Source organism: Mustela putorius, unplaced genomic scaffold (genome assembly GCF_011764305.1).
Source record: "Mustela putorius furo isolate JIRA1106 unplaced genomic scaffold, ASM1176430v1.1 tig00003962_pilon_pilon_pilon, whole genome shotgun sequence".
NCBI classification, from domain to species: domain Eukaryota; kingdom Metazoa; phylum Chordata; class Mammalia; order Carnivora; family Mustelidae; genus Mustela; species Mustela putorius.
This window is the reverse complement of record NW_025422106.1, coordinates 1,754,681-1,781,502: the sequence shown is the minus strand read 5'-3', so window position 1 is coordinate 1,781,502 and position 26,822 is coordinate 1,754,681. Positions and strand designations below refer to the sequence as shown.

Here is a 26,822-nt window from a genome sequence, read left to right as displayed (position 1 = left end):
CTATAAAGCTGGTTTAGCCTCAATTTTAGTTGGGGAAACTGAGGTTCAGGGAACAGATGCAAACCCAGGTTTCCAGAGACCTTATCTGGGGCCCTTTTATCTAACCCCCAGGTCTTGCAGAAGGAAGGAAAATGGCCTGTTCATCTCTCCAGTGCCTTCCCGGCCACATCCAAATTTTTCCAAGACTCCTCTGGGTCTACAAAGGACTCTGGGGCCTCACAGTCCAGGACACAATCCTGCCACACATTGTTCTCTCCATCCCACCCCCCCAAGAGCCCTGAGGCCTCCTGAGCATCCCTCACCTGGTCTCCGTGTCCTTGGCTGGCACCGGTGGCCCAAACCCAACCAGAGGGCGCTCCCCAGGCCCAGGGAAGAGCTCCGGAGGTGGAGCTCCGGCTGTCGAGGAGCCCCCGGTGCTGCGTGTCTTGCCTCCGGGGCTCTCTGCGAAGACCGATGAGGAGCCCGAGTCTTTGCGGAAAGACTGGCGCACTGGCGAGCCGCGGCTGGGCGGCCCGGAGTAGGGGCTGTGTGGAGGCTGGGGACCTCCGGGGGGTGCCGCCACATCGGCCAGCTTCTGTGGTGACGAGGGCGGCAGGCGGAAGCCATAGCCGTCTCCGTAGAGCGGACCACCGCCCGCCGCCTTGTACAGCGAGTCTTCCAGGTCGGACTGCAGCGCGGCCGCCGAATAGGTGCTGAGCGAGCGCACCGAGCCGCGCTTGTAGAGTCCGCTGGCCCCCGGGTAGGCGAACGGGTCGCCGGAGGCCGCGGCCAGGCTCAGACGGCCCTCGTGGAGCAACCCGTAGGGGTCGGCATAGAGGCCCTCGCCCTTCACCAGCACCATGCCGCCTGCCTTGCCTGCCAGGTCCTCGTCCGGCTTCACATCGCGCCGCTCCAGGATGGCGCTGGGGCTGGGGCTGACGCCCTGGGCGGCTGGGGCACCCCCCAGCCGCTCGGCCGCATGGTGAACCGGACTGCCAGCGTAGGAGGGCGGGCGCCCCCCGGCGTAGGAGAGGCGCGAGCGTGACGGCGAGCCCGACTGCAGCCCGGAGGGGAGCCCGGACGGGAGCCCCGAGGGGAGCCCGGACGGGAGTCCCGAGGGCAGCCCGGATGGCAGGCCCGGGGGCGGAGAGCTGGACGCTAGGTGCGGCGCCGGCGACAGGTTGTTGAGACGCCGTGTGGGCGATGACTCCCGTGAAGCATACACCATCTCTCTCTATGCAAAAGACAGTCCCAGAACCCCACGGGGCTGGTCACAAAGGGGATCCCTTGCACCTTGCTTTTGGAGACAACATCTTTCCCCCTGACGCTTAGGAAGTTCCTTCTGTTCTCTGCTCTCCTTTGTTCCTGCTGTATTTGGGCCCCCTTCCCATCAGGGCTCCCAGCATGGAGGAAGAAGTGGCAGATGGAGAGGAACTAGAGGAGCAACCTGCGGCCCACCCTCTGGTGAGGGTTGGGGAAGCAAGAAGGGAAACACTGGTTCCTGAGAGAGGCCCCTACAATACCTAGAGGCCTCTTGGAAAAATCCTGAATGGAGAGGAGGGGGCATGGCTGATGAGGGGAAGGACCCTCATATCCACAATTAGTGGAAGCCACCCTCTGTCTCAGCCTCTATGTTCCCTTCTCCAAAAACTGGCCCTGGTCCCTATTGACAAGTAACTAGACTCTGTACTCCTGGACCCCATCTGCCCAACTTCCCCAGTGCCCTGAGGTTCCCCAGCCATACCCGGAGGTCCCCGTTGGTAAGGTGTGAGCCAGGGAAAGCGGCGTAAAGAGGCTCCTTCCTATATATCTTGATAATACTTCGGTCCTGGATGTCCCTGGGGGGGAGATGCAATGGGTCACCATCCCTCAGCCCCGCGATAAAGAGAGGTATCTACTACAGGAAGAGGGTTGGCAAGAGGGGCCAAGAACCCCAACCTCTTCCTAACTTCTTGCTCAGTGCCTCGGACTGCTTGCCACCAACACACGCTCCACAGCCTCACCCCGTCCACGTCCTCTGCCTCGTGCGCCCTTGGCATGTTAGCTTAAGCCAAAAATGAGCCAGCATGGGTAGATGATTTCGAGGGGAGGTAGTGGGATGACGGAGGAGGAAGGAGAGGAGAAGGGCTGAGGCTGGGGAGGGAGAGACCCACGGAGTTGAGCGCCCCCCTAGAGGAGGAGCCTGGGGAAGCCCACCCCTCCCCCGGGGCCACGCCCACCGGACGTCCTCCAGCTCGTAGAAGACGTTGCGAGCCTCGTCTTTGATGAGGATGGCGGTGTTGGGCGACTTGAGCATGCCCATGGTGAGCTTCTGCGGGAACATGTGCGCGATGAGCGCGTGCAGCGTGTCCAGGCTGCTGACCTCGTGCGTGATGTGCACGCGCCGAGTCTCCTCCCCGAACTGCAGGAACAGCACCCCTGCGAAGGACATGCCACCTTCGCTGTCAGAGCCGCCGCCGCCGCCGCCACCGCCACCGCCGCCACCACGCCGGCTGGGAGAGCGAGGGGGGCCTTCGGGAGCCGCGCTGCTCCTGCAGAGGCAGGGTCTCAGGCCCGACGCGGGCCCAGAGTGCAGGTGCACCCACGCACTCCTCATGGTGCCGTCCCCGCAAGGCTCCTCCTCAACCCCAGGCAGGTGGGAGCCTGGCCGAGGGAATGGAACTGGGAGCAGAAGCAGGTACGGCAGAAAGGAGGGAGCCCTTGCTTAGAAGGATGAAGGAAAGGGGGGGCTGCTGAAAGGGGTGAGGGAGAGAAGAGGCTGGGAGAGAAAAGGACAGGGCAGAGGCTGCTGAGGGAGGGAAAGGGTGGGAGAGAAGCTGAGGAGGGAGAGGCCCCAAGGGGAGGAGACTGCCGAGGGGCAGGGAGGTGGGAATGCGGCGCAGGGAGCCAGGGGGTTTGGTTAAGGAGAGCTGGAGTAGTGAATGGGGTGAAGAGGGTTCTAGGGTGAGCAGAGCATGGGGAGGAGCCAGTGGCTGGGAAGGGGGTGGGCGGGGCTAGCGGTACCTGGCGAGCGCAGCTTGGTCTGGCTGGCGGAGCGGGAGAGGGGCAGGCTCTGTCGGAAGCGGTTCATCCTACTGAAGCCCAGGGGCAGCTCCGCCTCCGACATGGTCTCCAGCGACTCAGCCGAGGCGTATGACAGCTTGGCTGCCTGGTCTGCCAGCCCGGGCTGGGCTCCCTGAGTGTGGCGCGAGCTGCGGGTCTGCAGGGGCAGGGGTCAAACATGAGCCCCTTTGCTCTGCCAGTTCCCCCATCCAGGCCCAGGAAGCCCCTGCCAGCCAGTGACACACACAAGGGTCTCCTGCATTCCAGACTCGCTGTGTGGCTACAGGAGAGTTCCCCAACCCCGTAGGGCCTTGGCCTCCCTGGGACACCCAGCACGTAACGAGTGGGCAAAGGGCTCAGGCAACCTGGGAAGTCAGACAAGAAACCATCTGAGCGGGAGCCAGGGCACGCCTGCTATTTTAAGCTTCCAGAGAACAACAACAACACAAATTTGTCACTGAGGTGAGCAGCAGAATCGTTGAGCAAATTGGGGCATTAGTTCCAGACATTAATTAAGCGGCGGGTGTGTGAGCGGCAAATTTATCCTTCGTGGAGTTCAGAGGGTTGGGTGGGGGCAGGAAGCAGGGCCCAGGGAGGAAGCAAAGAGAACTAGGGGCCCCAGGATCCCAGCTCTGGGAGGTATGGGCCTCAGAGAGGAGCACTGTGTCCTTGACTTAGGGTGCCTGGCAGAATCATCCCGAAGCAGTTTCAAACAGATTCTGCCTACTACATGCAATGCACATGCTAAGCCTGATACGATCCACATGAACACAGAGCATATGTGCCTGACCTCAGCCCCTCCCTGCAAGGCACATGCTGCCACCCAGCCAACCATCCTGGCTTGTCTTCTAGAAAGGCCTCCCCCCGGTACCCAGCATGGCAGCCCCTTCAGGTGGCCCTGAAGCTACAGCTGAGGGTGGTATCCAGCTGGAGCTAGGGAAGGGTATCACCCAGTGACTGTCTCCTGCCCCAGGGACACCCTGGTCGCTCTCTCCTTGAGGGAGGGGTGGCCATGATTTTGGTTACACTTTATGAACTACTTTTGGCTGAAGACCGGGGCTGTCACCCAGGGCCATGGTTCCTGCCATTCTGCCCCAGCCCCTTCCCTCCATCCCAGGTACTGTCAGCAACGTTTTTATTCAAGGGAGAAGATAATAAGTCAGATCTGTGTTATGGACATTCCATGTTATGTATGACAGATACATGTATGGATTGTATATACATATGTTATCAAGAAAAAAAAAATCCTGTTGCCCAGCCATACTTTTCTATAAAATAAGTTGTCTGTTTTTAACAACAAATCACTCAAAACTATTAACCTTGGTTAAGTCGGGGTTGAAACAGCGTTTTCTCTCTTATACATTTCTCTGCTGGGTGAATTTTGCACAATCAGAATATATCACTTTTATAGTTAAAAAAAAATAAAAAGTATCTCTATAAAGGAGTCATTTGTTCTCCTCTGCTCCCTCGTTCCCCAAATCCTGATTAGCCCCTAATTAATCTCCATCTTCATACTAACTCAATTTAATGATCCAATTGGGTTAGCACTCTGGAAAAGAGAGCGTCTTCCGCTGATGGGCAATGTGCCCAGCTGTCCCCAGTGTGGTCTCAAAGGCTTGGGGATGCAGAAGGTCAGGTTTGGAGACCTCGGGGGAAGTCCAGTGTCAAGTACAATGCTTTGACCAGTGAGGGGGTTTGGGTCTGGGGAGGAAGGAGACAGCGTAGGAACGAGGCCCACATAGGGGTGCCTGTGCCCAGACATTGGACCCTGCAGCTCAGCTCTAGGCTGATCACCAGTGCCAGCCTCTGTCACCTTCAGCCCTGGAGCAGTGTGGGGAACCAGGTCTGGTGTGGTGGTCAATGAGGTTGCCAGGCAACCAGAAGGCCAGCGGTTGCCAGGCTGATGTGGATGAAGAGCTACAGAATTCTGGCAGAATGAGGCAGCTAGCCAGGAGCGAAGATGGTGGCCACAGTGCCAGGGGACACAAGTGAGGTGCCAGGAAGAAGATGGAACAGGGGCCAGAAGGGTGTGGGGGCAGGGAGCCTCGGGGCTGCTGACTGCAGAGAAGGTAAGACCCTGTCCAGGCCACCCCGGGGAGAAGAGACGCCCACATTCCCTGTCCCCTGCTTGTTCCACTCTCCATCCTGGCCCTCTGCGCAGCTTGCCATTCTCACAGCCTTTGTAGAAAACCCTCTTGAGAAGAGAGAAAGCCCATTAGCACTTCTCTTCAGTCCTGGGCTGAGTCAACAGGGCAGAGAAAAGTGAGACACCTAGGACCTCTGTCTACGAGCGAGATGGCAAAAGAATAAAACAGTAATTCAAGCATAGCTCTCCAAAGCTAGGAAGGAGCTGCTGGGGAGGCAGGGCGCACCTGGCATGGGAGGAATTCCAGCAAGGAGCCTATGACTCCCGCCAGAGATCAGGCAGAGGGAACCTTGAGTGGGGACAGTCAGGCAAAGATCTGAGGTCCCCAAAGGCTGTCCGTAGAATGGGACAGAATCACTTAGGAGCTTTTGAAAAACATTCTTTTCAGGGCTCCATATTCACTGAATCCAAATCTCTGGGGATTGGGGCTTGGGATTCAAGATTTCTGACAATTTCCCAAGGTGATTCTGATTTGGGAATCAAGTCAGTGTCGGTGGAGGAGGCTGAAGTCTGAAGGAGGCTGTGGGGTAAGGCTCGCCATGAGCCTGGCGCTGTGTTTAGGTCGTGCAGCATCTCATCTCTTCTATGTTTACAACAACTCTGTGAGGCAGACATTGTTGTTCCATTTTACAGAGGAGAAACTGAGGCCCAGGGGATCTTGCCATTTACCCCAGATCCCCCAGTGAGTTAGCAGCAGATTTGGAATTAGGTTCTCAGGCCCATGCACTGAGCTGTTACATCCTATTGCTTCCTCCAAAAATGTTGTGTGCCTGACATCCTGAGTCTATGATTCCATAATTTCTCTGCAAGGACTTCTCTCTGGGTGCATGCTCACAGATAAGATGCTTGGAGCAGGATGAGACCTCAGGAGCTGGGGATGGATGCCTCCCACCCCCATCACAAAGCCTGGGAGTTGGAGGGCCGGAGACTCTGGGACACAAGCGGGAGCCTAATTTGGTTCCGTTCTGGTCCTGGGTGCCAGAGACGGCGGAGGAGGTACTTGAGGGTGCTCGCCCAGGACTCAGCTGGATGCCCTTGGATGGGGCAGAGAGCTCCCCAGCTGTGGATTGTCCAAACTGTCCTGGGAAGGCAGGCAAGTGCTCATCCCTGAGCTTATCCCTCCACTTGGGCAGAGGGTTTGGAGTTCAGGGCTGTGAGTCTCTTGCCTGGCACTGACTAGCTCCCCGCAGTGCCAAGTAGGAAAGGGATGAGGGGCCGAGCAGAGTCATAAGACCTCCCTGGAAGATGAAGGCTGAGTCCAGAAAAGAGGCCCTCAACCAGATCATGGGGATCAGGTCCCTGTCTCAGAGTCAGCAGCCTCTCGGCATTGTGGGGGGGTGTAATTGTCAAGCAGCCTCCCTTATTCCCAAATGCACCCCCCCCCCGCAGTGTGGGAAAGCCTCACTAAGTACTCCCAGCCCAGATCCCCAGCAGGGATGGCCCGAACTCCCACTCTGGATCCCACGAACCCCTGGCAGGCGAGCTCAGACTCTCTCAAAGCAGCAGCCACAGCCTGCAGCCCCAAAGCCCGCCGCCCCCACCGGAAGGTCCCGTGCAGATGCACACCCCTGGGCAAAGCGTGTGCGGGGAGGGCCCAGGGCAGGAGAGCACATGCACTTGTCACGGAAGCAGAGGCACACGCACTGACCTTGAAACTCCAGTAGTTTGGCTGCTGATGGAAATAAGAGAAGACATGGTTATGCGGGGAGCTGTGCGGGGAGAGCAGGGGCGAAGGTGGGTTAGAGACCCTCTGAGTGCAGCCCTGGGACCAGGGCCCTCTGCCCTCCCAGGAACAGGAAAGAAGCAGTGCCTGGTACACCCCGTTCTCTACCGAGTCCCGGGCCAGCCCTGGGCAGGCTCCAGACTTGCTGGCAGGGACAAGGGAGAGCCCTTCCAGATGTTCACAAGCCATGCATCCTAGTCACGTAACTTGGAGAATCACAGGTAGGAAAGGTGCCGAAGACCATGACATAGGGAACTCAGGAGACACTGGCAGAGATGAACTGGAGCTGTGGGGTCAGAGAAGGGGCATCTGGCAGGGGAAACTTCCCGGAAGAGGTGACATTTGAGCTGGGTCCTGAAAAATGAGCTGCTGGAGATTGGGAGGAAAGGCATGTAGAGCAGAGGGATGGTATGGGCAAATGCCCTGGGGCAGGTGGGTAGAGAGTGTGTTGAGGAAATAGTCACTGGTCCAATCTGGCTAGGGTACAGGGTCTGGGAAAGTAGCAGAGTGGGCCACAAAGAGGGGCTGGGGGCAGCTGGGTGGGCTGCGCTGGACAGGCAGAAAACATCTGAGTGAAGCACAGTGGGGTCAGATCTGGAGTCCAGGGGGTGCTGGTACGGCAGGGAGTGGAAGAGGGAGGCTGGCGGCCAAGGCCAGGGCAGGAGGTCTTTGTAACGCAATGGCCCAGCATTACAGACAGGTACCAGGGGACAGGTACCAGTCACTTCACAATGTTGGGCAATGAATGGGGAGCCAGTATAAGCAAGAGGAGTTGTAGGGACTAGAAGTGTGGGCAATGTCCTAGAGCCAGCTAGAGAGAGAGGAAGACTTCCTGTTGTCCTAGAGTAGGGGACGTCAGGTGCCTCCTTGTTCACCATAACCTAGGGTTACCCTGTCTTCCCTAAAGACCAGAAGGCCCTTGCAGATGGCTAAGGACAAGGAAGGGAGCCCAGAGGCTGGGCTGGTTCTTGGCAAAGCTGTAGGCACCCTGCTGACCGGTGCCAGTCTTAGCAGGAAGACAGAGGCCGCAGATGGCCTGGCACTGGGGTGCCTGGCACAAGCAGACAGAATGCCCAGGCTTCAGAGCCACTGGCAGAGAAGAGGGACCCTGAGGGTCCCTGACAGGGGAAGGACATCACAGAGGGGTGTCCTGGGCCACCTGAACGCTTTTGGGGCAGAGAGGAGTTGGACAGGGGTGGAGTCGAGGGGCCCTGCTGGGATGGAGGGTTTACCTGAGTTAGACTTGTAGGCTGGGGGTAATGCCAGGCTTGGGCTGGGGTGGAGAGGTTCACTTACCAGTGCCATCCCCATCTGAGTCTCAATTCCCACCTCTCCCCCACCCCCCTGTGCTAGCATTGGCTTCAAGAGACACAAAAGATAGTCACATGCCAGGCAAGGGAAGGGGGCAGCAACATCTGTGCCCTGACCAGTGCCTAGAACAATCTCTGGACACATGCCACCCCCATGGGTGTCAGGGGATGCCCACGGGGGCTGAGGGGAGGGCAGGCAAGAGGCTGGAGTCACAGGCTCTCGCCACAGCTGCCTGTGGCCTTGGGAAGGGGAGGGGTAGCAGAGGGAGTGGACACACCTGGGGCAGACAGAGCCAGGCAGAGGGCACAGAAGGTTTATGCTGACAGTCCTGTCTGCAGGCCCGGCAGTGATGGACGGCTCTGCAGAGAAGGCCGCTGTCCCTTACCTACTATCACCATTATACCGTGTACACACCAGGACCCCCAACCAGTGCCCCGGAACACACAGGCCCCACACTGAGCACAGACTCTCAGACATCCTCAGATAAGGACACGGCCGGAGGTACTGCCCAGAACAACCAAGACACACTCACAAAGGGACACAAGCACTTGGAAAGAAGCCCTCCATGGTCAGAAACCACCCCGGAAGCTCAAAGAGATTTTCATACAGCAAGCAGCCCTGCTCGTGCACAAACACGCACCGGCCCTGGCCCCTGACTTGCTCTCATACACTCCGATTCCGCTCACAGAAACACGGGTACCATTCACACCCCTGCCAGCCTCCCCCAGAGTCACAGAAATGCCCAGAGACGTGGATACCATTCATACATATGTACACACACACACACACACACACACACGCGCGCGCGCGCGCGCACATATCCAGCTGCAGAAACACACAAAACAGTACCCACACAGTATACACACAGAGAAAAAGTCTCATCCCTCCTCCCCTCCACTAGCTGGGTCATAGTGCCTCTGGCCATCTCAGCGACAGCGACTGTCCCATGCCAATGATACCCCAGACATCAGGCGTTAGGTAGGTTCACTCCTGATTCAAGCAGAAGATCCCCCACCCCCACCCAATCCCCAGGGTCAACACCTAGGACTCAGGAGATGCGGATGGCTGAAGCCACCTTCGGCCTCTTGGAGCCTGGTCACAGTCACGCTAGCTGTGCCCTGAGCCTGGGCCTGCCTCAGACTCCTGAGGCTGGGCGGTCAGCCCGGGACAGGATGGGTCACTAGTCAGAGACAGGGAAGAGGACTGGGTAGCCTCATGGCCACGGGAAAGCCAGGCACCCTCCCCTAGAGGGTAACAGTGGGAGAGTCGCGGCATTTGTGCTCGGCAAAGTGGGGTGAGCCTGAGATCAGACTTTGGAGACTTTGGGCTCCGGCCCATAAAGCACACTGAGTAGATCCTAGCACCCTCTGCCTCTCTGGAAAGCGGGAGGAAAGATTCCCACCAGAAATGACACACACAGTCTCCTGGCAACTCAGTGTCCTTGTGAGGGAGGGACGGGGCGGTGGGGGTGGGGGGAGGAAAGATAGTGGGGAGAAGTCGTTAGGAATATCGTCCAACCTCTGTCTCTGTCTCTTTCCAGGGGACAGCCTGGGCTCACTGAGAGCAGAGGGCTCCTCCTGGTTTGCTAAGATGAGATTGTCCCCATCCAACCTCCCCACCCTTGACCCGGTGGTCTGTTCCTCTTGTGTACCTACCGCAATGCCCAGGTATGTAATAGGCCCTCAACAAATATTTGATCAGGAACCTATGTGAAGGACATAGGACCAGCCCACAGGAGGAGGGGGTTTGTCTCTAAATGCTTTTGTCTGGCTGCGGTCCTGGAGTTTCCCAGCACCAGGAACCCCCTGGAAGGAGGGGAAAGGGCAAGAAGAGCCCAAGAGAGGTTTGGCCCCTGAACCCTGCCCCGAACACCTCCAGTACCCCCCATACTCAAAGAGGGGTCTCCCCTTCCCAGAGGACCGTGGGAAGGTAGAAAAAAAGGTATGAATGGGAGAGCCCTTGCCAAGGGTAATCACTTGTAGGAAAGAGTCTTCCAGGAGCAGAGGGCAAAATGAGGTGTTCTAAAGGATTTGATGTGGAAGCTCTCTAGGGGCCAGGCTTTCAGAAATGAGGGATGGGGAGCTTCTCAGAGACCCAAGAAAGCAAGGCCAGGGAGTCCTCAAACTCCCTGGTGAAAAAAGGAAATAGCTTCTTTCCTCCGAGGGCTGAGGAGTTAACCCCCGCCCTTCCCCACCCTAAGTGCCCTTCGTGGGGTTCTCCCCGCCCCCTGCAGCTGATCCTTTTCTCCCAGGGGCGAGCCCTGGGAGGGGCGGGGCTGTGCCCCCTGGGAATCGAAGCGCAGTCCACCGAGTCTCTCCCCTCCTCGGGGCAGGCGTCCCCAGTAGGCTAGGTGAATGGCATGACCCCTCCTTGACCCCGAGCCCCGACGACGCATCCTCCAGGAAGGGAGGACAACCGAATGGGTCGCCCCTCCGGCTCCTGAATCCTCTAACTCCGCATGCACGGGCGCACACACCCACCTCTCAACTCCTGTGAACACACGTCCACAGCCGCCCCCTAGGCTGGGGCTACCTAACGTGCCCCCGCGTGGCCCGCCTCCCACCTCGACGCACACGCGTGACCCTCCCCCCGGGGGTGTCCAGCGACACCCTCCCCTCCGACCCTTCCCCAATGCAGAGAGTGTGGTGGGAAGGAGGGCTCTGCGGGATCCGCGCGGCCCCGGGGGCAAGGGCGCACCCCAGGAAGGTCATGACTTTCCGAGGTTGGGGGAGGGGGCGCCCGCCGCATTGAGGGGGGCGGCCCACGCGGAAGGCGGCGAACGCGGTGGGGGAAGGGAGGGGGCGTTTCTCGGGGACTGGGAACCGCAACGGCCTGCGCGCCTCCCACTCCCGGACCGCCCCCCGGAGCCGCGGAGCTGGCCCCATCTCTGTGCCCCGCCGGCCGCGGAACCCCAGGCGGCAGCCCTGGCCCCCGCAGCCGCTCCTCCTTACCTGTGGCCACAGGTGCATGCGCGGGGCCCCCAGCCCCGGGTCCCGCGTCGGGCGGGGGAGGGAGGGCTGCCCCCTACTCCCACCCGCCCGGGCTCTCCCCTCCCCCGGCCGCCTCCGCAGCCGCCGCAGCCGCCGCCGGTGCCCTTTGCTGCAATGCGAGAGCCGCCGCCGCCGCCGAGCCGGCCCGGGCCCCGGTCGCCCCGGTAACCGCGACTCCACCTGGCGCTGCGCGGCGCGCCGCCGAGCACATCCTCTCTCCGGCCCCCTCCCCCGGCGCGGCCCCGTCGGCGCAGCCCCGCCGCGGATCGGCGGAGGCTGGTGGCTGCGTCGCCGCGGTCACCCGATACGCCGGCCCGCCGCCCGGGACTCGGGTTGCAGAAGGAGGGAGGGAGGTTAGGCGGACTGGTGGAAGCGGGGGAGGGGCTGCGGCTTGGAGTCTAGCCTCTGATCCTCTCCCAGGGTCCTCTTCAGCCTCCCACTCCCAAAGGTCTGGCCTAGGCTTTGGGGGGAGGAAAATGGCCTGTCTCCCGACCTGTGACCCTCCGAGATCATAGCCTCTCCCCATCAGGGTCTCAGGGGGCACCGCTGCCCTACTCAGCTCTCCTGTGACTCAATTCCCAGCCAAGTCTGGGAGGCCTAGGACGCCTGAGCTTCCCTGGTAGCCTCTGATCCTGCTCGGCTGTGCAACTCTGGTATATGCTGACCCTCTCTGATCCTGCGCTTTACATAAAGGAGCCTCCGACTCAGCCATGGAGCAGTGTGATAAGCACCAAGCAGCAAGTGATGACAAGAGCCTATGAATGGCCACTTTCCTCTGAATCACAAAACCCTGGGGTCAGGGTCTTCTCAAACCTGTATGGAATTTCCTCCATCAGAGCAAATCCCGGATGCAGACAGGCTAGAGCCCCATGACCTGGGACAAGTGAGCTCACCAAGCTCATCCTCCCTTTTATCCGTCACCCCTACCATGTCTAGTGCCAAAACAGGTCATCTGGAGAGAGCCTCCGTCTGCCACAGGCACAGGCACACCACACCTGCTGCCCTGTCACCATCCCTGTCCCGGACCCCTTTTGGTTTCCACGTGCACTTGGCCACTCAAGACAAGTCTGTCCCATTTGCCATCCAGCCCTAGAGGGCAGACACATCTTTGCTCCCCGAAGTGCCGTCAAGATGGGGCTAAAAGCCAGGAAGGGAAGTGGGCAGAATGCCCTGTGGGTGATGCCAAGCGTGCCAGTCTGCTGCCAGACTCGAGTTACACTCCACTAAAACATCCGTGCTCTGGAGCCTTGTCCTCTCCTAGGGTGTCACGTCTTTCCTTCTAAATCTTGAAAAAGCCTGTCCTTGTCGCCCGTCCCCAGGGGCAGCAGGGTGTATGAAGCAGTGAAGCTGGTACCCATGCCACCCCTTGGATTCCCCATTTCTCCATCTCCTCTGCCTCCTACAGCTGAGCACCCTCAAGCCAAGGCCACCCTCAGGGTGTCTACCCCTCCCCACCGGCTGCAATCATACTCTCTGGTCCTTCCTCCCTGTTGGGGCCCCTGATGCCTTTTTTTCTCCCGTGACAATGTCCAGGCCTGAGCTGTGAGTCCAAGCCTTGCCTAAATGTGCCCATCTCTCAGCTGAGATTTGTCTTCCCAATAGGGGAAACTGAGGCTTAGTGAGGAATCAGGGAACAAATTCAGAACAAATGGCTAGATGCCAAAGTCCTCTTAAAAACTGGAAACTGGGCGGCTCAGTGGGTTAAACCCTCTGCCTTCAGCTCAGGTCATGATCTCAGGGTCCTGGGATGGAGCCCGCATTGGGGGCTCTCTGCTCAGCAGGGAGCCTGCTTCCTCCTCTCTCTGCCTACTTGTGATCTCTGTCTCTGTCAAATAAATAAAATCTTTAAAAAAAAAAAAAAAAAGGAAACTGAGCCTTGAACCTACCAAGAAGGGTGATAGACATTGTGAAGAACTTCCTGATGGTAAGACCTGAGGGGAAGGCTGGGTCTCTCAGAGATGGAAAGGTAGTGTTGGGGGCAGGCGGATATGAGAGTGAAGTGGTCTGTGGCAGGGGGCGGGTGGGAACAGAATACAGAGCGTAGGAGTCTCCTGAAAACCGATGGGATGAGGGGTGGAACAGGTACTCCAGTTTAAAGGAGAAAAGAAAAAAAAAAGGAGAAAAGAATCCAAAAAATTTTTTTCAAAACCTGAGTATTCCCCCTCAAAAAATCCCTTCCCCAAAGCTAAACCTTTGGGGAGGTAGTGGTGGGAATTAGACAATCAGGGGAGAGTATAAGTCATAGGAGTCTCCTGAAATGGGGGGCTCCTGTATAAGAGAAAGGGATGCAAAATTAAAATCCTAGATATCCCCCCTCCAAAAAAACGTCTTCCTCAAAGCCAAACTCCGCCAGGGGTTTGGGGGGCATGGGGGCAGTGGGTGACTCACCTGGGCCGGCTGGCCAGCCCCGGAGGGGGCGGAGTCGCCATGGAGGTGGGAGCAGAGGGAGCTGAGGAGGCACACGGGGTCCACGGTCCAGCCGCCAACCTGTGTGTGCGAAGGGGGGGACACCCCATTAGGGGGAGCGGGCAGGAGCCGCTGGGAGACTGTGATGGGGTGAGGAGGGACATTCCTGGGGCAAGCTTTGGCACAGAGCTCACACCCCAGAGGGACCTTGCAACACTGGCTAGTCCCTTCCCGAGACTGGATCTCTCAACTAGAGCCCCTGGTCTGTTTCTGGATGTTCCTTTTCTGTCCGACTGGGGCTCCCTGAGCCCCAGAAAAGTCCCCCTTCCATCAGATACTCCTGAATTCCTTTTCTTCACTTCTTGAATGCCTCCCTATACACTCGGCCAGGGAGCCAATCTTCGCCTGTCTGCTCCTCCGACTCCTCATTACCTCCGCACGGAAGAGGTCACCGCCTACTTCACAAAGACGGGGAACCATTCCGCAGGGGTCCTCATCCCCACGGGCCTCTGTTCTGACAGCACCTCGTTCTTTCCTGCCATCTCCCACTCCAGGGCCACACCACACCTAAGGCTTGAAACCCATCACCCTCTGATTTTCCCCATGGTCCTCTCCCGACTCAACATCCCCAAATTCATTCATCTTCATTCATTCCACAGCCATTCACCCCGCCGGCCCTACCCTTAGGTGCCCAGTCCTCCCCGGTCAGGGAACTGGCTGTAGGTCCTACCCACTCACACTCTACTGGAGGGAATGAATGAGTCAATGAACAAAGGAATGAATGTGTGAGCGAGTCGCTGTTCTCATACTCATCTAAGTATTTGCTGAGTGCCAATCTGTGTCAGCGACCATGCCGGGCATGTCTGAGGCCCTCCAACGCACCCACACCTTCCCTCTCAGGCCCACTGCCCCTGGAGGCCATCACACCTGCTGTCTTCACCTTTTCATGGCCAAACCTCCCAGACCAATCTGAGCGCCAGGTCGTGCTCATTCGCCACCTCCAGTCTCTTCCACCCCTGAAACCATCCATTACCTTGCCATACCATGAGAGACGAGGGGAGCCTTCTGGACCCACAGATCCCAGACAGTCCCGATGGCTGTTTCTCTCTCTCCCCCCTCACACCCCTCCCCGCCAACTTCGGAAGTGCAAGTGGTCGTCCTCCTGGGCCTTTCTCCTCTTCCTCATGATGGAGAGAATGTTCCTGGCTCCTCCTTGCCACTGTTGTGGCCCTCTCCCCTCTCAGACCATTCTGCCCTGGCGGCCGCACTTATGCCCTGGGTCCCTCAATCCACATGCTCAGTCTCTTCCTGACCCTGTTGTCCCTTCAGAGTCCTGGGCTATACACATGGCACGCCTAATGGACATCCCGGCAAACATTATCCCTGCTCTGCAAACTCCCCTCCCATATTCCTGTGTCCCATCCTCCAAATGTTTCCTCCCCACCCCCATTTCTCCCCAAGACACCGACATCTCCCTGCTGCCCAGGTTTTCTTTGGCTCCTCGGTCCAGGCAGCAAACAAGCCTTGCGCAGTCTTCCTTCCAATCTCCCATCCCTTTCCCTTCGTCCTCCCTAACCCACTCTCTTATCCCACTCCTCCCCTGCCTCCAGCCCCCCATTGCTGCCTCCTATTCACCATCCAGAAACAACCACAGCCCTCCTAGCCTCCATCATCTGACCCCACTTTTCCAGTCTGTCCCCACATCTCCCAATGCCTCCCACCCGGAGTCTTCAGCACCAGCCAGGTGGGCCTCTGTACCCAGCCCCAAACCGACTCCGGACCATGCTCACCTCCCATCTTCCCAGCTTCTAAAACAGCATTCTCTTCCTCAATGCCTGTTCAGACCCTTTTCATCCTTCTAAGCCTGGTTTAGGTACCTCTTCCTCCAGGTAGCCTTCCCTGACCAGGCTTGCCTACCTGGTCTCTCCCTCTCTAAACCTTCTCCCAACTGACTGTGCCCCTCCTACTTAAGCGTAACCATTCTTTCACAGGCTCCAGATCACAAATGTCCCTGCTCCCTCCTCCCAAGCCAGAGCACACAGAGGGAACCCACAGAGAGGGGCTCCCTGAGGGTGAGGGCCATATGTCCATCTACAACTCTCCCTTATTCCGATCAAAACTCTGTTCCCAGGAGGACTCAGAAGCTGGGAAAAGGCAAAAGCAAGACAGAACTGGAGGTGACATGGGGCAGGGAGGTGCGCCAATGTGTCCTTGTTCCCTGTTGTGACAATGGGAGTTGGGACACTCTTCCCCTTTCCCAGCCACATCCAGCAGCATCTGGAAAGGGGTATGGAGCAAGACAGGTGTGGGACACCCCCAGGCCCGAGTGAAATAGTGTGGATGGGATGTACCACCCTCCCCTCCTCCGCTTCTCCTGGAGAGAACAAGTGGGTCTCCGCAGCCATCAAGGCATCTTGCCAATGTGGGACTGTAGGCAGAAGGCTTGTCCCAAGAAAGAACTTTCCTACAGACAAAGTCATACATGGATAGAGAGGTGCATCCAGGAACCCAAGAATCTGGGAGAGGTTTACAAGGGAAGCTTCCCACCCCAGATAGGAGGAGGCAGGCCCAGGTCCAGAAGCAGGCACCCGGACTCTTCTATAGCCTTTCTGATGGCAGAAGAGAAACCAAGGCAGCCTCTAGCTCAAAGTCACACAGTGAGTCTTGGGGGGAAGGGAGGAGGAGACATGGAGGGAGGAGACAAGGCAAAAGGCCCCAGGAGTTCTGGGCTCTGTTCTTACAGCAGCTGGGGGCACAGCAGATCCAGCCTACTGAGGCTCCCAAGGAGGCCAGTCACAGAGGTGTCCCCCAGGGGTGGTCTCAACTCCAGGCGGGATGGATTTTCAGGCTCCGAACAGCCAGTCCCCAGGACTTTCCCCTCCCCCTCCCCACCACTTCTTTGGCCGCTGAGACGAATTTCCCACGCCTCAGCCCGGTCCAACGCCCCTCTGCCTCTCTGCTCCAGCCAGTGCTCTCAACTGCGGGACTGCACACAGAGGTCTGCAGGCTGAGCCCCCATCCGCTTCCTCCCCAGGCTCCAGAAAAGTCCCTCCACCCTCTTTCCCGCTCTCTCCTCTGATGCCGCACTGAATCAGAGTCCCGGGGGCAGGGGAGCACGGGGCCAGACCCCTCCCCGGCCCACAGCGGGCCCCCCACTCACCTGCTCGCGCATCCTGTCGGGCTGACCCCGCAGGGCCAGGGCGTGTTGCGGGTACTTGTTCTTCAGGTGGTCCATGAAGGCATCGCGCTTGCGGTCGGCATCCGCCTTCTGGAGGCCGCTAAGCGCCTCCAGGCTCTGGGCTGCGATCACCGTGTGCCGCCGCTCGGACGTGTGCACCAGCCCCACGTTGGAGAAGCGCCGGCCCCCGCCGCCCGCGCCGCTCCCGCCCCCCAGGGTCCGGTACTCCCGCGGGTACTCTGCATCATCCGCAGACAGCATGGGGGGGCTGCTCCGCTCCGGATCTGCGAGAGGGGAGAGGGGGCACGGCGGGGTCACGGGGCGCCCGGCGCTTGGGGCTGCCCAGCCCTCACCGGGTTGGGGCCGTGTCACTGAGGGGAGGGGCAGGCCTAAGGCGGGGCAAGAGGCTTGCGGGGGGGCTGAGACCAGAACGGGGCTGCCCCGCCCCCTGACTAGGGGACCGAACGGGGGGGGGGGCTCCAAGGAAGTTGGGGGGCAAGGGCGGGGCCCGGCTTCGTGCTCTTCTTTGGGTGCATTTGGAAAGGTAACGACTGCAGGTGAGCGGCTGTTTTTTGAGGCCAAGGAAAGGCTGGAACCAGGGGTCTTGAACACCTGGAGCCGTTCGTTCATCCCTTTCCTCCTTCCCACAGCTGGTGTGAACAGGTTAGGGAAGGGGCGTTTCCTTTAAATGGTTCCTGAAAGATGTGGGAAGGAGCCTGCCCAGTCTTCCTTTGATGAGCATCCTCTAAGAAGAGGGGTGTGTGTGTGTTGTGGGGCAGGGTGGCGGAGGGGGGGCGCGGGGGGGGGGGGAGAGACCCTAGCTTCCTCCTTCAGACTAGCATGCCCAGGACACACTCGTCCTAAAGGCTAGGGATTGGCTTGGAAAAGGGTCGGGACTAGGATACTGGGGGCAGGAGTAATGATGGCAAGGAGTTGGAGGCCCAGGGTCTGGGGCATGGGACCCTCTCTTTCCCTCCCTCCCCAGAGACAGACAGATGGACAGACAGGGGAGACTGGGCACAGAGAGGACAGTGAGAGAGAGATGGGTTTGGGACAAACTCAAAGGAGAAAGAAAGCAGACAGAACAGCTCAAGCCCTTCCCCTGGAGCCCTCCCCTCCCCCAGGCCTCCCACCCCTCAGTCTCCCTTCCCAACACACACACACACATACGCACAAGTTCAAGACCTTTAAGGGACGCACAGGGGACAAAGGACAGTACAGAAGCAGAAAAAAAGAGAAGGCCGGGGGTTGAGGTCCCCACACGGAATGCTGACTCCTTTTCCCATATGGCCACCATCCCTGAGCTCCTGGTCCCATCCTGCCCCACTCCTGGCCGAGCCTTGCTGTTTCCCACCTTCTAGCCTCGAAGATGACTTTTCATAGCCCAGAAGGGCACAGCGCTTCCAGAATGACACCCGTACCAGGTGCCAAGGGGCTCCCTACTGGGAGGCAAACGCAGTCTCCCAGGAATACCCCAGCCCCACCATCCACCAGTCTCCAGGCCACGCCCCCCACATATAGCCTAGATCCAGGGCTGTCAGGCACTGCTGCAGACAAGTGTACCCCCACACAGGGGCTGACTCGCGGGGCCAGTTGGGGCAAAGAAGAGGAGGCTAGGGATTCTGGGATCCAGCCATGTTCCATCCAGATGCCACGCCCTATTGGCCCTCTTCCTCCACACAGCCACTGCGCACCGCAGGAGGAAAGAAGAGATTCAGCCACATCTCAGGAAAAACCATCTCTCACCCAACACAAACACACATACCCACACTCCTCCCGAGGCTGTGGTTGAGGCATGTAGATCTGGGGGACAGAACCTTTGAGGACCTAACACCTGCCACCAAAACTAAGGGAAGAAGGGCTTCCACAGACAGAAGCTTCCATGGCTTTCAAAGGCCTGAATGACTGCCATCAACATGGCCATCAACACCCTTTGAGGGGGGAATCACTGTGGCCCCATTTCAGAGATGGGGCTGCCGAGGTTGGAGAAGTCCGGGGACATGCCCAAAGCCACAGTGAGTGGTAGAGGCTAGATCTGGCCCCAGTATCTATTAGCTTGGCCTCCTCCCCTCCCACCACACTTTCTCAACAACATCTATTGACAGAACAATGGCAACTCCACGGGGCACTAGGTGCTCATCTCTGTTCATCTGCTCCCTCCCCAGCCTGACACTGGGTCTGGGGTCCCTACTGTGCCCCCCCCAGGCATCTGTCCCTTTCACTGCAGTCACCCCCTCTGGCATGCTCCTCAAAATGAGGTCCAGATACACAAGACCTTGGGAGGAACACGGTTTCACAGTTTAATATTTATGCCTTTATTTTCATAAAGATTAGGAAAACCCCACAGACCCAATCCAACCATTGATTTCATGGATCTCATTCCTCGGGACAGTAAAGAGAGAAGGTTTCCTTTTAAGTAAACTTATATAAAGGTTCAAAGAGAATTAAGGAAAAACATTTTGAGCTAATATGGTGCAGCGAGTCCCTGATCTGGAGGAAATCCTCGGAGATGGCCCTTGCTTGAGTGGGGCTGGGAACCCAGGGACCATCTTCATGAAGGCCTAGTCCCTGTCCTTGAGAAGCTTGGCGGCAGTCTGGGGTCCCAGGAAATGTGGCCGGAAAGGAGTTCCCCGAATAATCATCCAGGAGAAGAAGCCAGGATGGGGGAGAAGAAGCCAGGATGGGGGTGTCTAGGCACCAGAGAAATAGCCCCAACCAGAGTCAGGGGTCTGCCTCTCATGACACTTAGCCTCTCTCTTCCACTTAACCTCAGCTCCTGTGGACATTTGCACTGAGCAGGAGGATAACTTCCACGGCCATAGCCCTCTCTTTGCCCAGGCAGGGGCAGATTCTGCCCACAGGCCTTGCTGCTGGAACCCCAGGCCTAGAGTCTGGCCCAGCCCCACCTGAGCCATAGAGACCTCCCTCATTTTGTGCCAACAGCCAGACTCACAGTACTCTCTAAGGGCTCTGGACACACACACACGTGCAGGGGACAGGTCTCCGGTTCTTATGTCCCCTCACCCCTGCCCTTCTGCTCTCTGGGACCCAGAAGAATTGCTCACCCCCATCCTTACCCTTCATGCCTACACCTCACCTCCTTCCCTGGCTCCTAGCGGAACATCTCAGCAAGTCTGGGCTGGGGCAAACGGAGACCAGCAGGGACTGAGGGAGGTGCGGGGGTCACACTGGTTAAAGGGGCAAGGCAGGACTGGCAAGAAGGGGTCCAGGCTGCTAGAGCGGGCCATGCGTGGAGCGGGAGCAGTCCCATGAATCTCGCTGTGGGCAGCGGGGGCGGGGGTGGACTACCAGCATCTTGAATGGAGAGTAGAAACAGGACTGTCCCTCCCTTCTTGAGGTCAGGGCTCAGCCCTCACTGACAGAGGGAGGAGTCAGGGGTCAGGCAGGAGCTGGATTCTGGGGGTGGCAGAGAGAGGGGCGGGCAGAGGCAGGAGAGACAGTCTGCTAACTCTGAGGGGCGGTGGGAAGGAGGGGCTTGGATCCGCAAAGCTCTAGCATCTCTTTAAGAACCTTCAAGTTCCTCAGCTTTATTTAACAAAGACAAACTAGCTAGGGGAAGGGGGGGCAGGGGAAGAGGGGAGGCTCCTGCTCTGTGCTTGTCTCACTCCGTTCTGCAGGGCCCCAGGGGACTGGGACGACAGACCTGGGCTTCTGGGCTCTGAGGCCTTCCTGTTACCCTTAGGAGAAGGAGTCCCGTGGCACTCAGAGGACTTGGGCAGGAGCTTCTCTCATGAGTCACAGGTACTCAAGGTCAAGGAGGAAAAGAACCCCAGGCCAGAGACACCCTGGGTTTCAAGTCAGCTCCTTCCCTGCGGGACCCTGGATTAGGCGTTCATTTCATCACTCTTTCCTCTTGGAGCCCGAGGGCACTAATCTGTAAAATGGGGATGTCCCCCCACTAAACCCTGCCCCTGTCTTACCCCAAGATGATGGAGGAGAGAGTGTGTTGTTTTGAATTAAAGGCATTCCAGGCACATGGGCTCTTGGATCCCAGCCGAACAGCCTTCCCGGTACCCCTGTGCCTGTTCCTGCCACCACCTAGTCCCCAGAGCAGCCCTGACTGAGCAGCCCAGTGCAAAGGGCCAGAGATCAATTCCAATTGCCCCCCCCCCGCCGACACGCGCAGCAGACACCCATGCTTCCCGTTCGGTGGCAGGGGGCGGCGAGGGCTCCGGATGGGCAGGGATCTTGATGGGGTGGCTGAGGGGACAGATGGGACAGAGAGGCCTTGAGGGGGTAAGCAGGGTTGGGGGATTGAAGGACTGTGAGCTGCAAAGGAAGGGCAGGGGTTCTCTGAGGGAAGGGGAAGGGTGGAGAGGCCTTGGAGGAGGAACTGAGCTGAGGTACACTGGGGAAGGGAGGTTGGAACTGAAGGCCCCTGGGGGATGGAGGCTGGGGGAGCCAGAGAGAGAAGCTGGGATCAGAGGGGTTGGCACCAGATGTGTGAGGCTGATCATAATTGTTGAGTAGGAGATCCAAACCCCAGAGAAGATGCCCGAGACTGGTGCAATCCAGCTCGGAATAAAGGGAAGGGAAAATGGGGAAGGGGGGGTCTGCCACCCTCAGCTCAGCCTTCCCCAGCTTGGGCCAGGGGGAAGGGACAAGTACATGCCTGAGGCTGGGGTGACAGGTGGGGGTGGGCGCCCCCCAGTGGCCGGCCAAGGATAAAGGCGCAGGCGCTTGGGTAACAGCGACATTGTTTGTTCCGCCAGTTCCAAATTCCACCTTTATTTATGAGCCTGATTTATTTTTATCCTCCTCTGCATTCTTTTACATGAGATCACTGTAACTCATGATAAAAATGAAGATCCCCAAGTTTCAGTGACACCATCTCATTAGCCACCAAAGCCCACCCCCACCTCGTGTCTTTACCCCAGATGTCACCACTCTGTCCTCTGGCTGCCACTGGGCAACATTCACACATGACATCATCTTCAGAGGAAGGGAATGTGGAGAAGGGAGAAGAAGTGGGGAGGGAGAGGGAAGAAGTGCAAGGAAGGGGAGGAAGTAGACGGAAGAAGGAAGATACAAGATCTAGAAAAGGTCTCTCTCTCTGGGGCCCCTGCTGTGAGGACCCCAAGCTCAAGACTCAGAGTTTAGGTCCCTGTCTCCATGTCTCCAGAGATCAGGAGGCTGGATGTGCCCTGAGAGGGCTCCCAGGTGTGCCCCATCCATCTCCTGGGCAGAGATGGGGGCTGGGCACCAGCTCAGGGAGCTCCCAGGTTCCCTGGGGCTAGATGTCAGATGCCATGGGGCCTGCAGGCAGGGCAAGAGAAGGGGTGCATGGCGATTGCTGGAAGAGTGGAAGGCCTGGCTCAAACCCTAAAGTGCTTTTTACACACACACACACACACACACAGGAGCACATGCAGCTCAAGGCTCCCCCAGTTCCCCCCCACCCCCTTATCTGCAGCCAAACAAGAGGAGCCCAAGTCACCCAGGAGGCGCCCCGAGGCGGCTGCCACCGTCAATTGTGCCTGACAGCTCCATCCTCCTGGGAGCCCCTCACAATTAGGAAGCACACTGTGCTGGGAGGTCACAGGCTAGAGGACAAAGGTCAAGCTTGGCAGAGGGTCCAGGAACCTGGCGCAGATGAGGTGCTCAAGGCTTGCCCCATAACCCACACCTCCCCTTGAAGAAAGCAGCCCCTCTGTCTTTGGGCGCCCCTGGCTCTGTGCTCCTCGCGTGCCTGTGGCCCTCAGCCCCTGCTGTCTGTCTGTGGGTCCCTGGAGCAGAAGCCCATCTGTGTCTGTTTTCTAAAACCATCTTTTCCGCCCCATACCACAGCAACCAAAGTCATTTTCCGGGCAATTGCCTTTCTGTAAACATTCCTGTGTAATATCCCCCCAAATTGCTAATGCCCAGCGCCCTGTTGAGTCTCCTTGTCACTCTAACCAGAACCTTGATGTGGGGGCGGGCACGGGAGGAAGGGCCTTTGGAGGAGAGGAGGGAGACGGACTAAGGAGGAGGGACAAGGCTTCATGTCCAGTTCCTGGCCCACAGCAGGGGCCAGGAACCCTACACCTCAGGAGAGCCTCTCTGAGTAGGGAGGGTGGGGGAGGGGAACCCAGGAGAGGGAGGCCAGGGAGGGAAGGGAGCCATCTTGAAAGCATGGGGCAGATGGTTAGACAATAAAGCTGACTTCCTGGTGTCTAGGAGAAGGGGCACTAGGGACACAGGGGCAAGGCCAGGCAAGCTGTCATCCCTCGGTCCCGGTCCCCGGATGAAGGTCAGCTCTCCTCCCCACCCCTACACCCAGGTGTCAGAGGGAGGACAGAGAAGTGGGAGGAGGCCAGGTAGAGCCCATCCCCTCTAGATGGACCGAGGCTTGGACACTGCAGTTGTCGGGGGATGGTGGGCAGAGCAAGAAGGTGGCAGAGTCAGGGTGGTCCTTGGCTGATGCCTCCTCCCTAGCCCCCAACACTGATCTCCAGAGCTACATGGGGAAGGGCCTGGGGCAAGCTGATTCTCCTTGCAGTACTGTCAGGGAAACTGAGGGTCAGGGAGGTTGAGTGATGTCACAGGAGTCACCATGCAGACTCCCTTCCCCTGGGCCAGGGCGGGGTAGGGGGGCAGGGAAGAGGGACACGAGGACTGTGGCCCACGCCCGTGCCCACAGAGCCCTTCCATCCCCATGCCCAGGGAGCTCTGCTACCCCAGCCCCCAGGGAAGCTGGGCACAGAGACTCAGGAGGGGTGTGAACAACAGAGCCGCAGAGGGAGCTGGGGAGGCAGGGGAGGGTGCGGGGCACTGCCCATCACAGCGTCGTGCAGGCAGAAAAACACAAACCAATTTGTGTAGATTTAAAACCCACCGAAGGCTACTTAGTTGGTAAACGAGTCGGAATCTCGGAATAGAATTAAAGGACCTCCTCGGGGCTGGGGGAAGGAGAGCTCACCTGCCTAGGAGGAGCTGTTGTGGGGAGGCTGGGTCCTGGCTGCTCCCAGCAGAGCTTCTAGGAGATTCCTCAGGGAAAGAGAATTTGAGAGGGAATGGGTGTTGGGCTCCTTGAAGTTAGGGCGGGCGTTGCCCCAGCCAGATGTTTCCTCTCCAGGATCTCCCTTCTCAGCCCTCCTTCTCTTGAACCTTTCCTGCTGATTCTGCCCACTTCTCAGGCTCAGAGCAGGGCCTGCCCCTCCTCCCCCAGGGGCATGAAGTGTAGAACCCTGTTTACCTCATTAGGCGAGAAGCTGCCTTGCCTTCTAGGCCTTTGCCTCCTCCCTCAGACTGGAGGCTTCTTGATAGCGGAGCTACCACTCCATCCAGATGGGTTGGGGAAATCGTCAGGCCATCTCAGGAGTGGGGTGGGGCCCCGGGGGGGCTCACTCAGGTCTCACTCAGGGCCTCTGATTGACTCGGGGCCTTGGCTCTGTGTGGCCGTGGAATCCTCTCCCCACAGCGGGCAGGAGTGACCTCTCTAGACTGTTCTGTGTACCTGTGCCTGCATCTTGAAAACCGCTCTCTACTCTTCCTCCAGCCAAATGCCCTTCACAGGAAGGAAACCAAGGCCCACAGAGTGGACCTGACCCAGTCATACCGGAGCTGGAGACAGAGTCAGAAGTGGAACCCAGGCATCCTGGCCCCCAGGGACAAGGATTTTTCCATTCCACCATGCCACTTCCCAGAAAGCAATTGCCAGGGGAGCCCCCCTGACCCAGGCTTCAGGCCCCAGGAGGACACAGACTAACAATCTCCATAGGAGGAATCGACAGCAAGGTGGAAAACATGGCTCTAGCATCCTGAGCCCCAGAGAGAAGAGCGAGCTGTCATGGTGGACCACACCCCCCAGGCATCCATGCCGGCCCCAGGGGATGCTCACCACAGAGAAATCAGGGGCCCCACATGGCACCCTGACCACACTCCTCAAACAAGACTCTCTCTCCCTTGCTGAAGGGCCACAGCCAGCTGCTTGCCCCAAGGTCAGGTATTCAACCCTCTCTCTTTTCCCTGAACCACCCCATAGTGGGCAAAGCTCTAACATTACCAAAAATCACTGAATTGGAGGATGAGAAAGCTCTATTCAAACCTAGCTCTGCCACTGACTAGTGTGACCTTGAGCAAGTTAGCAGCCTCCCTGAGCCTTAGTCCTCTCATTTGTCTGGGAAAAAAAAAAAAGACAGGAATGCGGGCTTTGCACTATAAAGGCGCCAGCCTAGGGGGCAAGTGGGGGACAGTTCCTTCCTGATCTGCTCTATCGCCTGATTTCCTTTCATCCCATCGTTGAGAGTTTTATCAGACCCAGCACTGTACGGTTTTGATTTTTAGCTGCTAATGAAGATCTGGCTAATTGACTTCCCTGGGAAGGGAGGGGGCATAGCTGCAGAGGGGAGCGCATCACCTTTGGTCTGAAGATGTTGCCAGAAAAGCTGGGACCGGACTTGGCCTTGGTGTGGGCCCACAAGATGCCCCATTGTTAGGCTAATTCCTGCGTGGCTTCTCCACCATCACACACCCCAGGAAGGTGTCCTTTCAGCTCTCTATCTCCTTGGAGAGGCAGCTGAGAGGAAAACAGGCTGAGAGGAAGGGAAGGAGCAAACACGAGGGAGGCAGGCTCCTGTCCCCCCAGCTCTGCCGCCATTCTGAAGAGGCTACAAGAGCTCCTGCTCTCCCAAGAGGGACTCAAGCCTCGGGGTGCTGTGGCCAGGGCAGCGACCACACACCTCCAGTTGCCTCCAGCTGAAAGCATGCCAGAGGGGGATCTCCTGTTCCCAGGGAGAGGGACCCCACTCTGTTGGAGGTGAGGGGCCGAAGCCCCGTCCATCACTCCCATCCTCCCACAGGGAAGCTGTCAGTACCCAGTGTTCAGCGAGGGCCTCACGCATGTTGGCAGGAGCCCCAGACTGGCCAGATCCCTCCATCGCCTCCTCAGAGACTCCATCCTTCTTGGGGTCAGGCTTTTCCTAGGAGGCCCTTCCTCTGCCAGCGCCCGGACATCTCCCTCAGCCACCAGAGCAGCCAGGGCCCTGGTCCACGCTCAGCTGCTCAGGGACACACTTGTGCTGGCTCACGCTTCCAGCCTCACACCTGTGCGCCCTGGTGCACGCCCATGGGCCCAGTGCCTGCTCCCCAACATGGGCCCAGTCACAACCTGCCTCACCTGCGCCCCCCACGGGCATCCACATGCCGAGGGGCACACCCAGGCACCGCTACGACTGGGGTCCCCACACAGATGCCACCTCGACTCCACCAGCTTCCAGCCGGGGGTCCTCAGTCCAGACCCCCTTCTTTCCTGTACACCCACTGCCCTGAGGGAGAGGCTGACCCTGCCCCCAAGGCATCCCTGAGTCTGTGGGCCAGAGCCTCTGTAGTGCCCCCCAAGTCCCTGAGAGGGCCATCCTGAAGCAGCCCTCCCCCTGGGTGAGGCATAGAGCACCTCAACACCCCCTCTGGAGGGAGGCCTCACAGAGAAAGGTCTAAGGAGGGGTGGGCTCTTCCCCAGGGCAGGACAGGGAGCCAAGCTGCCCTGGAGCCACAGACACCCAGCTGGGCAGGGGTCCCACAGTCCTTAAAGAACCTCCAGAGGCCCAACCTTCTCACACTTCAGCTGGGTAGAGTCCTCCCAACACCTGCCAAGGGCAACTGGAAGCCCTCCCAGCCTCAGAAATGCCATCCAGCCCGGGCTTGGATACCTCCAGGAATGGAGAACTCATTACCTCCTAGACATCAATCATTGTGTGGGGTTCCTCCTTCCCTAAAATGAGCCAGTGTGTATGCCCATGGTCCTCCGAGGGACCCAGGGGCAGGTCACAACCTCCCCGTTCAGAGCAGGATGGGGGTTTGGAACCTGAATCTCCTCTTCTAAGGTCAACAGTTTGGGTCCTTCCTTCCATGGCCTGGTTTCAGCCCCCACCCACCAGGCATCTGCTTGGCCTTCTGCTGGGTGAGCCCCATGTTGTCACCACTCTTCCTAGTCGGTGGCCTTCAAAACTCCTATAATGGTGTGACGAGGTCTGAGCAGCCCAGATGACCTCTTTCTGCTTCTGCCTTCCCCAGCCCTTCCCCTGTCCCCAGCGAGAAGCCAGGAGA

General features: G+C 58.6%; 1 protein-coding gene across 23 annotated transcripts in view; it reads right to left on the bottom strand.

The window, feature by feature from the left end:
• Nucleotides 1–26,822, bottom strand: part of SRCIN1 (SRC kinase signaling inhibitor 1) — a 68,507-nt gene that overhangs the window by 26,232 nt on the left and 15,453 nt on the right. For 14 of the 23 annotated variants that reach the window (XR_006603704.1, XM_045070051.1, XM_045070049.1 and 11 more), the window contains 7 exons: nt 16,758–17,059; nt 13,580–13,678; nt 6,816–6,839; nt 2,983–3,178; nt 2,199–2,397; nt 1,724–1,817; nt 303–1,213 (listed from right to left, as the gene is read on the bottom strand). Coding sequence is in view for 22 of the 23 variants with exons in the window: in XM_045070048.1 (XP_044925983.1) it covers nt 303–1,213; nt 1,724–1,817; nt 2,199–2,397; nt 2,983–3,178; nt 6,816–6,839; nt 13,580–13,678; nt 16,758–17,059 (1,825 nt within the window). In the remaining variant the exon portion in view is untranslated. Of the gene's footprint in view, nt 1–302; nt 1,214–1,723; nt 1,818–2,198; nt 2,398–2,982; nt 3,179–6,815; nt 6,840–11,152; nt 11,403–13,579; nt 13,679–16,757; nt 17,060–26,822 lie in introns of those variants that run through there. The other 9 variants (XM_045070045.1, XM_045070057.1, XM_045070046.1 and 6 more) reach the window with 7 other exon arrangements.